Source organism: Copidosoma floridanum, unplaced genomic scaffold (assembly GCF_036245765.1).
Source record: "Copidosoma floridanum isolate Cflo_tuat_1 unplaced genomic scaffold, Cflo_Japanese_pri ptg000021l, whole genome shotgun sequence".
NCBI lineage: Eukaryota > Metazoa > Arthropoda > Insecta > Hymenoptera > Encyrtidae > Copidosoma > Copidosoma floridanum.
The window spans coordinates 21,931,983-21,947,447 of NW_028321898.1; the positions used below are offsets into that span (position 1 = coordinate 21,931,983).

At 33.0% G+C, this 15,465-nt stretch overlaps 3 protein-coding genes and 1 long non-coding RNA gene across 5 annotated transcripts; all 4 read right to left on the minus strand.

The window, feature by feature from the left end:
• Positions 1-422: 422 nt before the first annotated feature.
• Positions 423-2,826, minus strand: LOC106641823 (uncharacterized). The gene is made up of 4 exons (XM_014356357.2): positions 2,578-2,826; positions 1,747-1,963; positions 1,127-1,416; positions 423-1,053 (listed from the first exon to the last, which is right to left on the minus strand). Exons 1-4 carry the CDS (start codon positions 2,633-2,635, stop codon positions 776-778), a joined length of 843 nt encoding a protein of 280 aa, XP_014211843.2. The 5' UTR covers positions 2,636-2,826; the 3' UTR covers positions 423-775.
• A 551-nt stretch (positions 2,827-3,377) lies between these two features.
• On the minus strand, positions 3,378-3,907 carry LOC149374188 (uncharacterized). Its single transcript, XR_016293184.1, has 3 exons — positions 3,783-3,907; positions 3,563-3,712; positions 3,378-3,488 (listed from the first exon to the last, which is right to left on the minus strand). It is a non-coding gene; the product is annotated as an uncharacterized LOC149374188 (long non-coding RNA).
• A 3,140-nt stretch (positions 3,908-7,047) lies between these two features.
• On the minus strand, positions 7,048-7,722 carry LOC106641850 (uncharacterized). Its single transcript, XM_014356401.2, has 3 exons — positions 7,599-7,722; positions 7,311-7,454; positions 7,048-7,206 (listed from the first exon to the last, which is right to left on the minus strand). Exons 1-3 carry the CDS (start codon positions 7,663-7,665, stop codon positions 7,187-7,189), a joined length of 231 nt encoding a protein of 76 aa, XP_014211887.2. The 5' UTR covers positions 7,666-7,722; the 3' UTR covers positions 7,048-7,186.
• A 411-nt stretch (positions 7,723-8,133) lies between these two features.
• Positions 8,134-13,965, minus strand: LOC106641848 (uncharacterized). Of its 2 annotated transcripts, XM_014356398.3 has the most exons (4): positions 13,813-13,965; positions 13,558-13,590; positions 10,232-13,420; positions 8,134-8,413 (listed from the first exon to the last, which is right to left on the minus strand). In XM_014356398.3, the coding sequence occupies exons 1-4, from the start codon at positions 13,883-13,885 to the stop codon at positions 8,193-8,195; spliced, it is 3,516 nt and encodes a 1,171-aa protein (XP_014211884.2). In that variant the 5' UTR covers positions 13,886-13,965; the 3' UTR covers positions 8,134-8,192. The 2 variants fall into 2 exon arrangements, with proteins under 2 accessions (XP_014211884.2, XP_014211883.2); XM_014356397.3 differs by lacking the exon at positions 8,134-8,413 and having other exon boundaries at positions 9,195-13,420.
• Between the last annotated feature and the right edge of the window lie 1,500 nt (positions 13,966-15,465).

The window sequence follows — 15,465 nt, forward strand, 5'->3', positions numbered from 1 at the left end:
TAGCTAATAAACGTATATATGTAAGAAGGAAAAAAATGTATATTGATTGGAGTTAGGGGTTCAGGCTAATAATTATTATTCAGATAGTTAATATAAGCTTGTCTGAAATTTGTATGAAATAACTTATTTTTTATTACCATATTAGTAAGCAATATGAAAATGGCTTGAATGAATGACATTTAATATGCTAGTGTTGTAGACATTCATATAATTTAATATCAGAAACACTTGGAAATGAATAATTATTATAAAACGTAGAATACTTGAATACTTCTACAAGCTTGCGGTAAATAATATTATATTCTAAATTCATGTTATTATAAGAATCTCAGTAAAAATGATAAAAAATATTTTCTTTAATCTTTACGTATTTGTTAAAAACAATTCAAGTTTATGAACGAAGAGATGGAACGTTTTCGTGGACTATCCTTGCCGTTTTCTATCAATAAAATACTTAAAAAATGTTGATGATTTTTTATTTGCGGTCCTTTAATTACGTTTAAAGTACTCCATACTATTATTACTGCAATAAGTTTTTAAAAACCTTTTAGGATGTGCCATACATCGTCTTCACTTCTTCCTAATCTGATACTTATTATTTATCTGATGTGAGAAAAAAATCAACATATAGCTCTTGACATTTATTTATGTATACAAAATAACTTACAATAACTTAATACTGATTTAAAAGTCCTCGCTCATATAGATATGCACATTTATAAATTCACTGTACACCGTATGCAATCGTCTGTAGTTTGTTATTTTAACTGTAAGTTCAGTCTTTGAAGACAACCTTCGAGCTTTCATTGGTTTGACTACTTCTTCTAGAAGAGGAGTCTGCTTCAACGACAACCCCATCAGCAATATCATCACCACCACTTCTGTACTGCCAGGGATTTATTGGTTGATGCCCATATTGATTATATACGTTGGGTGGACGCTCGTAAGACCCTTGATATTGAGGCCTTTGGTATTGAGGCCTTTGGTACTGAAATCCTGATGGGTAACGCGGACCGCGATCAGAGTTTGCTGATGAAACAGACGAGCTACCACCTTAAAGAAATGTGTCATTTGTAATGGACATTCTATATGAAAATATTTAAAAAGTTATTAAAAATATCCTTACCATGGCTAGAAGCGGCAGCAGCGGATGCAGCAGCGCTAACTATCGGCACTCCATTAACAAAGCTGGTACCAGCAGCGGCTGCCGCAGCAGCAGCACTGGCCTCGCCATTTGGTCCTAACGAATTGCTGTTTGCAATAGCATTGGAGATCGAACTCCCCGTGTTACCGAAATTTTGGGAATTTGCATTGGCGTTGGAGTTGGACTGCCATTTCCCTCCAACGGGGGATGGAGAATACGGTGGTCGTGGATCGTATACTTGCTGGTGTGGTCCATCGTACACAGGAGTAAATCTAAAAAATTTTAAGAAAACAAAAATATGTACGTTACATATTTATTAAATAATATCAACCACACAGATAAATTGCATCTGATATGTTACTCTAGGAAAAGCATTAAATTATTCGAGAAGAATTTCCTCTTCGTTACTTTGCTCACATACAAAACAACCACAACAGCCTTTAATTACAAGAAAATGGATGTAAGGAAAAATAGAGACCAGAAATCATATGGTTTAAAATTAGAAAATGATAAAGAATGTATAGGTATAGTTTTAAAAATTACGACATTCAAAAACTGCTTGATCGTCAATAAATAAAATCTTATGATTTATGCAAACCTACCCTTGAGGAGGATACCGTCCACCGTAACCTTGGTAATCATGAATTGGTGGCTCATAAAATTCGGAATATCCTGAGCCACCATTATTTCCGCCTGTTGCTAAAGCTTCGCTATTTGCATTTGCTTGAGAATTGCCGTAGCCGTCAGACCAGGCATTGCTGTCGGCCTTTGCTTTTGCACTCACTTGGTCCGGAAAGTAGAAGCCACTGCTGCCACGAACTAAAGTTTTTTGCATTTAGATATAAACATGGGACATTGTGTAAAGGATTTTTATTTCGCCTTTGCCCACATACGATCATTTTGCTTGGTTTAAAAACATAACGTGATAGTAGAAAAAATAGCAGAGATGACGTTATTATGGTTATAAAAATATAAATTAAAAATTTTTACTACAACTTCACTTTTTAAAAAATGTGAAAGGGGATAAGAATACTGTTTGAATGAAGTATTTTCTCCACATTGCACAATCAATCATGTGTTAATGTGAATAAATTCAGATAAATTGATATTGCGTACCGCAGATAACGCATTATTGCGACAAAAATTTTTTTTTAATATTAGAAAGTTATTAGTAAGCCATTGTTCACAAATTGTAAATTAAGCATTATTAGTTATCAACTTAATTACATATTACAACTATATGAATATTTTTTCCAATATAAATTACTATCAAGGTTTTTAATCGGCTTAGCAAATTTTCATTAAGGCATCGAGTTAATAGTACTGAAATAAGTTACTTCCACTCATATCAATTCTATTATTCCTTTACTCTCTCAAAAAAAAAAAATTGTTTTCACTCAAATAGACTCTTAAAAAATCCAGCAAAAACTTACTTATGCTAAAGCTGAGCAGACAGCATAAGATCACTGCAAACTCCATTGGTCCAGCCATCGATAAAAAGAGCAACAAAGAAATGCTCTAGTCCATAAACTTTTTTTCTCCCCTTTCAATGAATCGCAAAAAATAGTTGAAAAATATAGGCGATCGTCAATGACAGAGTACAACGATCTGTCGGCGCGTTGATGAGTTCACGCGCTACTGATCGCACATCGACAGGCTTCCCTACCTTTATAGCGACTTTCTTGATACTACCACACCACGCGCTGCCAATAAGTAGCCCGAAAAAATTTTTCGTATGTAAGAGGACGAAGAGGAGGAGGAGGAGAAGTCAGTGGTAAGTATACATACGTATGGAGATTTTTGAGCAAGGCCAAGAGTCAGCGTGTGCTTTTCGAGGAGCTGTTATGTGACGCAAGCAATCTCTCAACCAATCGACTGCGCGTCTCGAGCGTGCGTATACTCTTTGGCTCAGCTCGGAAAAAATCTCTGCTCGATCGCCGCACCCGTTATTGATGATTTTTCAGATTAATTATTTATCATGGGTATCGTTTGCGATTATTCTTGGAACAGGACCGTAATGTCTCGAATTTTTTTTTGGCAGGATGTATACATCATCTTAGTTTTATAGACATACATAGTTTTTTACTATTCATGGCCTTACCTCTTTTCATCATTCATGATTTTGTTCTGAATTTTACACGTCAAATTTCCAGTATAGACATTGTGTACTATAATTGTTGATATATTGTACGTCTTAAATTATTTGGTTTAAAACATCAAGTAGACGAAATAGTTATGGCTCATTAAAATTTATTAGTTGGTAAGGTTGATGTACATTTTGTTGTTTCATTGACATTATTGTGTTAGTAAAAAGTAAATCATATTTTCAATTATATGAATCCACCTAAAAAGAATTTGTATATTACAACTATTTTATTGTAGACGATCAATGCAAAATTGTTTTTAATAATCTCTTACCACCATAGTTAGCATCGAAACTTCCTTGTTCGGATGGAATTGGCCCGTATGGACCCTGACCCATTTGTCCTTGGAATCTTCCTGACTCGTAGTTTCCTCTACCATAATTACCCCGACCACGATTGATGTTTATTCCACCCGAAGGTAAGCCTACATGAGTCATTGACCATCATTTCTATATGATTATCGAAAAATTTGACGTTCACTATTTCCAACTTACCAAATTGTGCTTGACTCACGTGGAATACAGCTATGATAACTACCAGTAAAACAGCAAGGAACTTCATTCTGTTTCTTTCAAACCGCGTTTTGACGTCCGACCAAGGAAGTTGAGTATTCCGACTGTGGAAGTTCAAATGACAATGTTCATGCAGCGACCCGAACTTTTATTGGATTTTTTAAATTAATCAACTAATAACCTTGTCATTATTTTAACGACTTAGGTATGCACTATAATTATTTGTATTCTTGGTAATTCACAAGGCCACACTGTATAGGAGGCAGTTGAAATAATGATTCTAATCATATAAAATTAGTCTAATCAACGAAATTTCTGCATGGGTAAGCTATATAGTAGATAAAAAATTTACTCTCGAGATGCAATGATGAAAATATTTCCGCAACTTTACAATCAAACGTATTAGTTTAAAGAAAATATTCACAATATATCCATGGGTTGTATCTTACTTCAATCTACGTTAACATTAACTCTAATGTACTATCTATATTATATTAATAGATATACTACATGTATACATTTTTCGCGCCTCAGCTATTTGAGTTATCATATGAAGTTTTTGTATTTAGAAAAATCTTTCTTATACTATCAAAAGTTATTTTCTTTATTCTGAGATAAAAGTTCTAATTCTTGGATGAAAGTTGCAAAAAATTATTATTCTACGTACAACAGATAATAAAAACTAAAATGCCAGCAGTGCGTTTTTTAAATTTTACTTTTAATGGTATACAGAGATAGTTCAGAGCTTGTTTTGTTTTCACCACTTTATAACTGAAAATTAATTTAAGAAGCTCCCCAAAGAGTTATAAAAATTATTATCAATTCGTACAAACCAGCACTTGACTTTAAAATAATAATTACTCAAGAAATGGTTAAGCAGGATCCATGACTAAGTATAAATCAAATAACATTTGGTGATTTTATACTTTACAAAAATATTTTGCTTATTAAAAAATAATAATCTAAGTAACATCTTCAATAAAATGTAAGAAAATGTTAAAGTTGTCTTATATTGTCTACAACAATATTAAGTCAACAAAATATCAGTGAGATATATACCAGTGTTGACAAGATATTTTTTAATATCTTGTAAATATTCTTTTTTTCTTAAAACTATGGAGTATACAAAAATAGTGATACTATGATGATAATGTACTACTTAAAAACTAATCAATTAAATTATTTTTCATACAAAAGTAACAAAAAAATTCATGAAAAAAGATAATAGGATATTTTACGTGCTCCAAAAGAGAATTCGCCCTTCTGTTTTCCAAACAACGGTTTTAAAATATTCATAATAGTCAAAAGTACTCTATCATAATGGATTTTGTTAAAAGTGGGATTGTGCTTTAATAGAAAAGCTTAATTCCATTTTTTGGGGTCCGTACTTTAAATATCATGAACGATTTTTCAACAACTCTCTCCCCGTACGTGGATTTTAGTACATCAGAAATTAACCCCTCCCTCTTTTTCAAAAGCAAGTAATGTATGTAAGCAAGCAGTGTGAGTAATGTATATATTAGTGAAAAATAATTAAATATTAACATTTTTTATTGTGTTAAAGTGACAATTTTTGAAACAAACTATATTACATTAGTTATAATGAGTATTAATATAAATATTAAATCTGAACGAATGAAAGTCATTCAACTTCCCAATCTTCCATATCTCTGATAACGGGTGTAGGAGAATCTGGCATTTAGTTATTCAAGAATCTCTGTAGGATAAACTAATTGTTTTAAATAAAATAAAAGAATATTTTTTCATACTTAAACTTGATTCCTCGCTCTCCCACCCCCAGCTGAAATTTCGTGTTATTTAATCAAACCCCCTTCCTAAAACTGTCCACAGTATTTGGGTACAATCTTATCGACTGCCAAGTCCAGTGAGCGTATATTTTATATACTGTCCATCACAAACTGAATTTTCATGATTTTAAAAGCAGCTTTAAAAGTTAAATAAATTATTATATGATGGTTTTGTACATTGTGGACGTTTTAGTAAGTAATGTAATAGTAAAGTCTTGAGTAATGTCATAAGCACTTTTCATGATCTACGCTATTAATACTAGTTTTATGATCATTACTAAATTTCCATATTTTACTATTTAGTATGCACATACTACACTACTTAATTAATTTTTTCATTGAGGTAAATAACCCAATATATGCGGATCAAAATCTGTAACTATGCTAAATTATTTATTCCTTTATATTTTACGATGTAAACTAAATTATTTTCAGTTTATCGGCATCCGCAAAATCTTGTGCGGTTAAAACGAAGATTTTTTTTCTATTATGTTACTTTATTTTATTTAAAATAATTGTTTTAGTGTTGATATATATCACTTGCTTGTATTATTGCGGATGGCCATAAAATCAATAACTGCGAACCCAATGACTATATGCGTATGTTCCATAAGGCTTTGCGTGTTAAAGTTCAGACCTATCTACTGCGAACGGCTATGTACTTTTGTAGGTCAGATTCGTTAAAAATCATTTTGTTAACAGTTATACATTTCATGATGTAAATTATGATTCTGGATTGAATGTTATTAATGTCCAAACGTGTTACAATGTCTGCGCATATGAATTTTCTGTTTTTCTTATTTTGTATTACTGACATGTACGCAGTAGTTGGTGCCTGCGTAGTAATTGGATCATTTACCCCTATACTTTACCTATACAATTTTTATATTGCCATTAACCATGTACAAAGTTTTGTGTAAATAAATAAATTATATTGAAAAATTTTTTTGTATAAATACATACACGTTACACTACGTGACGTACAATTTAATTTCATATTAACTTAAAATAAATACAGTTGTTCGTTTAGTCATTTTTTAAAAATGATAAACAAATGAAATCAAACACCATTCATTACTCAATATCGTTTTATTTTCATTTATTAATAATTTAATGCCTTTGATTTTTTTACACCCTACCAACCAAACCATGTGACCAGTCTCAACCAATCACACAATAAATAAAAAAACTTTAGTCAAGCGATAATCAATCTTTTAAAATAGGAAAGTAAAGTGATGTTTTAGTTGCTTCATGATAAAAAATAATACATAAGTTCTGAACGTCTCACTTGGGTACCGATATTAAAGAATTTTATTCATGCAGTTGGCAAAGAAAAGTTTTTTGTATTATAATCATTATAAGAGAAAAAACAAATAAGGTTTTAATTAGATAACGTATTACATAAGGAAGTTTTGTGGCTATAATAATTACATGAGAAGTAGTTTTAAATAAGGAGTAATTTAATGAGAGAAAATAAGCATTTTTTGTCAATTATAATTTCAATATTCCAACAATAAAAATACATAAAGACAGGAGTAAGTTGCTGAAGTAGCCTTCCGAAAATTCGTGCTACGGCGTTTATCTTCCAAAGCCGATGCCTAGACAAAAAAAAAATTATAGTTAACACATGAAATACTCTCACTTGATAAAACTACAATATACTTAACCTTTTAATCGGTTAAAAAAATGTAAATTTTTTTACCTCCACGACCTATCTGTCCATATCCTCCCATTCCTCCGTACCCATTCATGTCTGGGCCACCGTCGTAGCCTCCTCGTCCACCACCATATCCTCTATTTCCACCGTATCCTCCTCCCATTCCGTTACCTCTTCCCATGATTCTTCCTAAAATTTTTAAAAATCAAATAAAGTTCCAATGCAAGAAAATGCTTTTTCAACAACAGAATTGTGTATTTACTAATTGTTGACTCTTACAAAAAGTACGTGAGAAAGAAAAATTATATACAAATTTTTAAGACCAAAACTCACCAAACTGTGCCTGACAAACGCTGAACAAAGCTACAAAAGAGATAAATAAAATAATGTGCAGTTTCATTTTTAAGCAATTATTTATTTAGTTTTTTTTTTTTAAAGAACAAAACTTTGCACTGCAGTAAAAGATCAACTTAGCTCCCTCCTCTGCTTGCCGGTTCTTTTATACGCAAGCTACGGGTAACTAAAAAACTTGTTTGTACACTTCATTCGATTGAAATTAAAGTTTTCTAGGTACATACTTATCATGAACAACATGAGTAATCATTGTTGCAATCGATAGTTCTAAGAAATAGTAAAGTAGGTAATTAGATTTAATTCATCCCAGAAATGAAATAAAATACTCTTGTTCTTTTTAAAACCATTTATTGCATTATTGAAGTGTATCTGATCAAGTAAACTTTAATTTTATTACTTTCTGAAAAACGTCTACACGTTATTTTACATGAATCTTAGCTAATTCGTAACATTGCAAAGACATCTTATACTTTTTTTAATTATATAAGATGAGAGATACATATTAATTATAGTAAGTAGGGATAAAATAGAAAGAGTAATATTAAGTATTACAATAGATATTTTCTTTGATGTTTAAAACTGAAGTTGAAAGCGAGGTCTACCATACAATTGTTCTCTTTCGAGAAGTCTTTCTTCTTGGTTGAAAATTCTTCTCTCGTCATCAAACATTCTTCTTCGCTCTTGGTTCCTTCTATTCATGTTATCGTATTGATTTCCATATTGATTGCCATAATAATTATTCTGATACGGATTGTATGGTGGATTAGGTCTATAACCAAACCAATCGGCAATTCCTAAAATTAAATTCAGTCATTTGAAATTAAAATTGTTTAGAGAATTGAATTGAAGTACATGAAAACATAATTTTTCCAAAAGACACGATACACTTTTAATGGAAAATATGAGTGGAATTCAAGCATCAACAATTTTTTTTTTTTTTAACCTTTTTTTCTGAAAACAATGTTAATGATGGAAAATCAATTTCACTCTGAAACTAAAATGCATGGTTTTTTGCTTTATTAGAGTGCACTGATGCCCGAGAAGGTGGAACGTAACTTACATGTAGAAGTACTTAAAATGAAAATTCGATGAATGAGTTTGCAATTTGTTTTTCTTCTTAACATAAACATAAATGAAAAAATTTACCTTGGCAGTAGCAAACGCTTAGTAAGGCTGCGGAAACCACTGTAAAAATTAGTATTTTCCCCATTTTTAAAGAAACTTTATTATTTACCATTGACTTTCCAAACAGTTAAATATCAAATATATTTTCGTGCCTGGAATTTTTGTATTTATACCTCGGACAAAAATTAACATGGTTAACACATAATTGAAAGCTGCATTAATTATAATAATTGCTATGTACGGTGTGTGCATTTTTGTGATCCATTGACAACGTTGAATCGATGAAACATAGACATGCACATGAAATTAGTATTTGTTGTTTGATCAGTAATTGGCTGTAATTTCTTCGTAGAAACTGAATTTTTTTCCATCTATTAACTGATTTATGATTTAAGATGTAAACAATACTTATTATTGTAATTGATTTTGAAATAAATGTTGTAATGCAGATACTTCGACATGATTTTTATTATTATACAAAAATAATAAAATTAAAATGATTTTTCGATGATAAGTTTAGTTACAATTTTAGCTACTCTTACTACTTGAATTATGAAATAACTTATGTAATCAAGGTTGACAAAATTATGAGTAACTTTTAATATACACGACATTTCATTACTTGATTAACTTTTAGTGTACTACACGCATAATACATGTATGGATATCATGAAAAATTCATAACAAGTGTTTTATTCAATAGTTGATCTTTATTCTACTAGCCATAACTGGCCATGGAGCTCGTATCCTTAAAACTGGAACAGCTTGTGATTTTTCTTCTTCACAATCACAAGGATCTGGAATATTTTTAGGATTGGAAGAATCGTCAGATGCTCTTTTTGTCAAAAAAGGATTACCTGAATAAGGGATCTTTATCAATATTGGACGTGAAGGACCCATTGCACCAGTACCAAAAGGAGGAAGAGAGGAGATGCGTAAACCTAAAATTGGACCTAATAGAGGAGCAAGAAATGGATTTCCAGACCATCTTATAATAATGCGTTGAGGAGGCATATTTTTAGGATCAAGTTTGGGTTTTGGTGGTTTCAATTTTTGTGAATTTTTCGGTTGCGGCGAATTTTGTTGTTGGTGTGGATTCCCTGATTGGCTTGGGCCTCTTGGTTGTTGCGGATTTCCTGAATTAGGTTGACTCTCAGAATCGTATGGTGGTTGTGGAAAAAATGGGTTTAGTGGTATATGTAGAGGATTAAAACCAGGAGATGAATTAAATGGAAAATCAGATGGTCGTTCTTGTGGATTAAAGGGAAATGGAAACGGTGGCTGCATTTCAGACGGGTTAAACGGATTAAATTGAGGATTGAAAGGGTCTATGTTTTCGACATCACCTCTGTATCCACCAACACCTTTAAAAACATCATCAGGTTGTGGCTGAACAGTAGTGGTAGGATTCTTAGGTCTTTTTGGAGGCTTTTTTTTATTTGGCTTAGGCTTTGTCGGTTTTGGTTGCTCTGAATTGTCGTTATCACCTTCTGGCTGTTTTTCATTCGATCCAGGTTGATAAGCACCCTGCCATCCATTATCATCTGGGTCATTGGGATGATATTGACCATCATCTCCAGGTCCATTTGGATTTTCATTTTGATCATTTGGATGATACTGACCATCATCTCCAGGTTCAATTGGATTTTCGTCTTCTTCGTTTGGATTTCCTCCTTGTCCATCAGAATTCTCTCCTTGATTATCAGGATTTTCATCTTGCTCATCTTCATCTGGAGAGTTACGATTCTCAATTTTAGGTGTAGTAGGTTTAGGTTTTTTAGCATTGGGTTTTTTAGATGATTTAGGAGTAGATGGAACACTTTCGTTATCATCGCCATCAGATGGCTCTTCTTCTGTTGGTTCACCATCATAATCAGGCTCTTCTGGAGCTGATTCCGTTGTTGATGTTGTTGTTCTAGATGGCTTTCTTTTGTTTTGAGGCCTAGAGGTAAAACTATTTTTAGACTTTGATTTTGGTGTAGCTTTATTTCTTGATGGTTTTTTCGGAGGTTTTGGTGAAGGGATTGGCTCCTCTTCACCATTTTCCACATCGTCCTCAGAATTTTCTTCGTCTGGAGTATTCTCACTCTCTGAAGCTTCAGTAGTTGTTGGTTTACGTTTATTTGATGTCTTGGAAGGCTGTCTTTGTGGTTTTGGAGTTTTTTTTGATGGTCTTTGAATTTGTGGAGCAGGTGGATCCTCTAATGAAGTGTCACCATTATCAGTGTTCTCAGGATCTTCTTCCTCTTCAGGTTCTTCAGAATCTTCATTTTGTGGTGCTTCAGTAGTAGGCTTATTTTTAGTTGGTTTATTTTGCGGACGACGTTTTTGTGGTCTAGTAGGCGATGTTTTCTTATTACTTTTAGGAGGTTCTTCAGGATCGTTTGATGTTTCTGCATCATCAGTTCCATCAAGATTCTCGTCAGCAGATTCTTCTGGCTCTGATTCATCTGCTGGCGCCTCCGTAGTAGTAGTTTTACCTCTTTTCGGCGGTTTTTTCGAGCTTCGCGATTGATCAGCTGGTGGTGGTGGTTTTTTCTTATTTTTTGGGGAATCATCTACTTCTTCATTGGATGATTCAGTATCTTCTTTGTCATCAGTATCTTCATCTGTTAACTCTTCTGGTTCTTCTTCATCTGCAGATGCTTCAGTAGTTGTTGTTCTACTTTTTGATGGCCTATTTTTAGAATTTTTTCGTACATTATTTGAGGGAGTTCTTTTATTAATTTTAGGTGGTTCTTCTACTTCAGCATCATCTTCCAGTTCCGGCTCATCCTGTTTTAAAGATGGTGTACCAGTCGATTTGTTTTTGGGTTTCTGTTTTTGAGGTCTGCTTGGAGAATTTTTATTATTTTTTGGTTGTTCATCAGAGGATTTTGAATTTCCAGCTTCATCTGAAGTCTCTTCTGTAGCTTCTTCCGATTCTGCTTCATCATTTGCTGGAGTTGTAGATGTATTTTTGTTGAAAGGCTTAGCTTTTGTTTTCTTATTTTTTAAATTATTTGGTTGCTGTTTTTTATTATTTTTAGGCGAAGAAGTTTGTTCATCGAGAGCATCAGAATCGTCATTTTGATCTGAATTGTCCTCATCTGTATCTTGGTCATCGATTGATGCCGATGTCGTGGTAGATCTATTTTTACCTGACAATTTGTTTTTTGGCCTCTGTTTCTGCGATTTGTTTGGAGATATTTTATCATTTTTTGGTGAATCTTGGTTATCGGGTGTTTCAGAATTTTCATCATCATCTGTATTATCTTCTGGAGGATCCTCTAAGTCAGATCCATCATTCGCTGCAGTCGTTGTGGTGGTAGATTTGTTTTTCTTTGAAGACTTATTTTTTGGTTTTTGATTATTTGGTCTATTTGGTTGTTTTTTATTTTTTGGGGGAGAACTTTGTTCATCTGGAGATTCAGACTCATCATCTAGTTTCGAATTATTTTCTTTAGAATTTTCTGATTCTTCGTCATTTGAGGCTTCTGTGGTTGTAGACTTATTATTTTTTGCTGACTTATTATAAGGTTGTGGTTTTTTTGAATTTTTCGGTGTAGTTTGATTATCGTTATTTGATTCTTTTCCTTCATTAGGCGAATCAGGATTGTCATCATTTTCTGCATTCTCTGTGTCATCATCACCATCATCGGGTTCATTATCTGATGCTGACGATTCTGTTGTCACACTTTTTTGAGATGATTTCTTTTTTGGAGATGATTTATTCGATTTGTTAGAAGGTGTTGTATTTTGATTGCTAGAACTTTCTGACTCCGAGTCTTCATCATTTGAAGCTTCCGTGGTCGTAGACTTATTATTATTTGTTGGTTTGTTCTTATTTTGCGATTTTTTTGAATTTTTCGGTGTGGTTTGATCATCGTTATTTGATTCCTCTTCCTCGTTGGCTGACTCAGCGTTATCACTATTTTCTGAATCATCTGTGTTACCATCATCACCATCAGACTCATTATCTAATGAGGACGATGTTGTAGTTGTACTTTTCTGAGATGATTTATTTTTCGGCCTGGATTTATTTGATTTGTTGGAAGGTGTTGTATTTTGATTGCTAGAATTTTCTGACTCCGAGTCTTCATCGTTTGAAGCTTCCGTGGTCGTAGACTTATTATTTTTTGTTGGTTTGTTCTTATTTTGCGATTTTTTTGAATTTTTAGGTGTGGTTTGATCATCGTTATTTGATTCCTCTTCCTCGTTGGCTGACTCAGCGTTATCACTATTTCCTGAATCATCTGTGTTACCATCACCACCATCAGACTCATTATCTAATGAGGACGATGTTGTAGTTGTACTTTTCTGAGATGATTTATTTTTCGGCGCGGATTTATTTGATTTGTTAGATGGTGTTGAATTTTCGTTTGATTTTTTAGGTGTTTCAGATTCTTCGTTTTCATTTGACGATGCTTGAGCGTCATTTTCATCATTATCAGATGATTTGGTAGTTGATCCATCACCTTGAGATTGATTATCTTTAGTATCATCAGTTGAATTCTCAGTAATATTTTCAGAGTTTGCATTAGCATTGTCATTTTGACCATCTTCAGAATTATTACTTGTGCTTTTTGAGTTATCATTTGAAGCTTGATCATTTACATCTCGTTTAAAATTGCGGTGTAATCTTTCCCGGTCATCTGATAGTGACAAAACCCTCTCAGGTTGGTTAATTGCATCGGCTGCAATTAAACATACATGTATATGAAGAAAACATGAATCTTTACCATGGTAAATAAATAAATTAATTAATTCAGAGCTACTTTTGGACAAAGACTTTCAAAATAAAATTTTATTGTATATTGAAAAAAAGAGTTACCTTTGTCAATAATTGGTCCATATTTCGATTCACCTAAAAAAATATCAATGTGTTAATCAAAATTAGTTATTGAAGAAATAATACTTTGTAGCTTTCATAATCATGTCTTTAAATAAAATACAATAGTGTCACTACTGATAATTAAATTTGAAACGAATAAAAAATATTCACTACACTAATTTAGTACACTAAAGGTCACTAAAGGTCACAACTCTTGATTACCACGATCACATAACTTATGTTTAAAAAAATCACCTGATGGAAACGCTCGAGCACCAACGAACGAAAATACAATCAGGGCCAAGGAGGCCCCGACAATAAGGCGCATCTCGCGCGAGAAAACTAGAGAAAATATTTTTTGAAACGTTAACCAAGACTTGGAACAATCTTCGGCTGAATGTTAATAAAATGGCATAAGAAGCGCTTTTATACAGCCGTTGCCCCTCCAATAGTTGGAAAAATGCAAAAAGCCGATTATACCCGGAGGCTGCACTTATAATCCGAGAGTTTAAAGAGAGATGAAGAAGATTGCCTGGAAGGGAATAAAAAGAATTAGCATCTCCGATAGGAGCGTGAGTGCATATCCGTTTTGAGAAGAGAATACGATACGCCTGATAAGCATCGCGTATTAGCGTCTATTCCGTCGAGATGTGTCTATCCTATCGGCAAATTGATCACTTCGCAGATAGCAGAGCAGATGATTAAATTTCACGCGCTATGGAGGAGCGATTAATCGACACCACTGCCATGGTTGTATAATTTATGCGCAGCAGAGATGCAGCGATGTTAGGGAAATGAAATGTTTACGCAGAAGTCAAATCGGCTGCGTATTATTTCCCCCCCCTCCCCCTCCGTTAGAAACTCTGCAGCTCTGTACCACCGATGCAGATATATGTTTATTGTTCGTTGGTTAGGTAATTGTGCAGCGAATGATCGCGCAAAGAGTCTGCAATAGGTGAAAAGTAGAAATATCATCGTTCGTTAATCGGCGTTTGATTAACGCCGTCATTCCGAGAAATCGAAGATGTACAATTGAGTGTTTGAATCGAACGATTTCGTTCGAAACAATTGGAGAATGAAATTTTATGCCAGTTCATCGTACATTTATTTATAAATACTTGTTCAGCTGTATTTTGGCATATTATAAAACTTGAAATTTCGACAGATTATTCTCATGTGAATTAATTTTTGTTTTTTGAAATTGTGGTTTTTTGCAACATCAAAACATTGTCGTATTACCAACATTTTACTCCACACTGAGAGAAGGATTTGTTTACTGTCAACGTACAAGTATGTTAACAGAAAATTAGCTTACGTATTCCTTATAACTTTTTAAATTTTAACTGACACAGGCGGCATGTTAATAGTTAACATGCCACATTTATGTTGAACCTGCACCGCCTTAGATGGCACCACACGGGATGCATATTATACGTAAGTTAATAGTTAACATATGAAATTAATTACTAACAAATCATTCTCTCAGTGAGCCTACAATCGCTGCTACTTTTGCAATATTTCGTAACGTTGATCTATGACTTAGAATTTCAACTTACAAGAAGTAAACGTTGATAACAATATAATCTTATGAAGCTATACATTTAATTTATGCAATACTTACATATTTCGAGATAAGTGATCTCGTAGATTGAAAACCGGCAGACAATTTACGTTATTTCGATGGTTGACTCAAAAATTATTTTGACGAAATTTTATAACTTACATTCAGAATTGCATAAAACATATTTTTAAATAAAAATACGTTATATAATTCCTTTAAAAATAAGTTCAGTTGTGATTAAGCTGATATGGTTACTTGGGTATAATGATGCAACTTCTTGTTTTTGATGAAACTTTAATGAGAACGCCTCACCATCTTTCCATCGAACTATGACCTCTAATTTCTCA

Excerpts from the sequence above, each read along its gene's own strand:
- LOC106641850 (XM_014356401.2), bottom strand. The coding sequence starts at position 7,665 with ATGAAACTGCACATTATTTTATTTATCTCTTTTGTAGCTTTGTTCAGC. Across the intron at positions 7,455-7,598 it reads CGTTTGTCAGGCACAGTTTG|GAAGAATCATGGGAAGAGGT; the intron begins GTGAGTTTTGGT and ends TAAAAATTTTAG. Across the intron at positions 7,207-7,310 it reads TGGACAGATAGGTCGTGGAG|GCATCGGCTTTGGAAGATAA; the intron begins GTAAAAAAATTT and ends TTTTTTGTCTAG.
- LOC106641823 (XM_014356357.2), bottom strand. The coding sequence starts at position 2,635 with ATGGCTGGACCAATGGAGTTTGCAGTGATCTTATGCTGTCTGCTCAGC. Across the intron at positions 1,417-1,746 it reads GGACGGTATCCTCCTCAAGG|ATTTACTCCTGTGTACGATG; the intron begins GTAGGTTTGCAT and ends AAAATTTTTTAG. Across the intron at positions 1,054-1,126 it reads TGCTGCCGCTTCTAGCCATG|GTGGTAGCTCGTCTGTTTCA; the intron begins GTAAGGATATTT and ends CATTTCTTTAAG.
- LOC106641848 (XM_014356397.3), bottom strand. The coding sequence starts at position 13,885 with ATGCGCCTTATTGTCGGGGCCTCCTTGGCCCTGATTGTATTTTCGTTC. Across the intron at positions 13,591-13,812 it reads TGCTCGAGCGTTTCCATCAG|GTGAATCGAAATATGGACCA; the intron begins GTGATTTTTTTA and ends ATATTTTTTTAG. Across the intron at positions 13,421-13,557 it reads TGGACCAATTATTGACAAAG|CCGATGCAATTAACCAACCT; the intron begins GTAACTCTTTTT and ends GTTTAATTGCAG.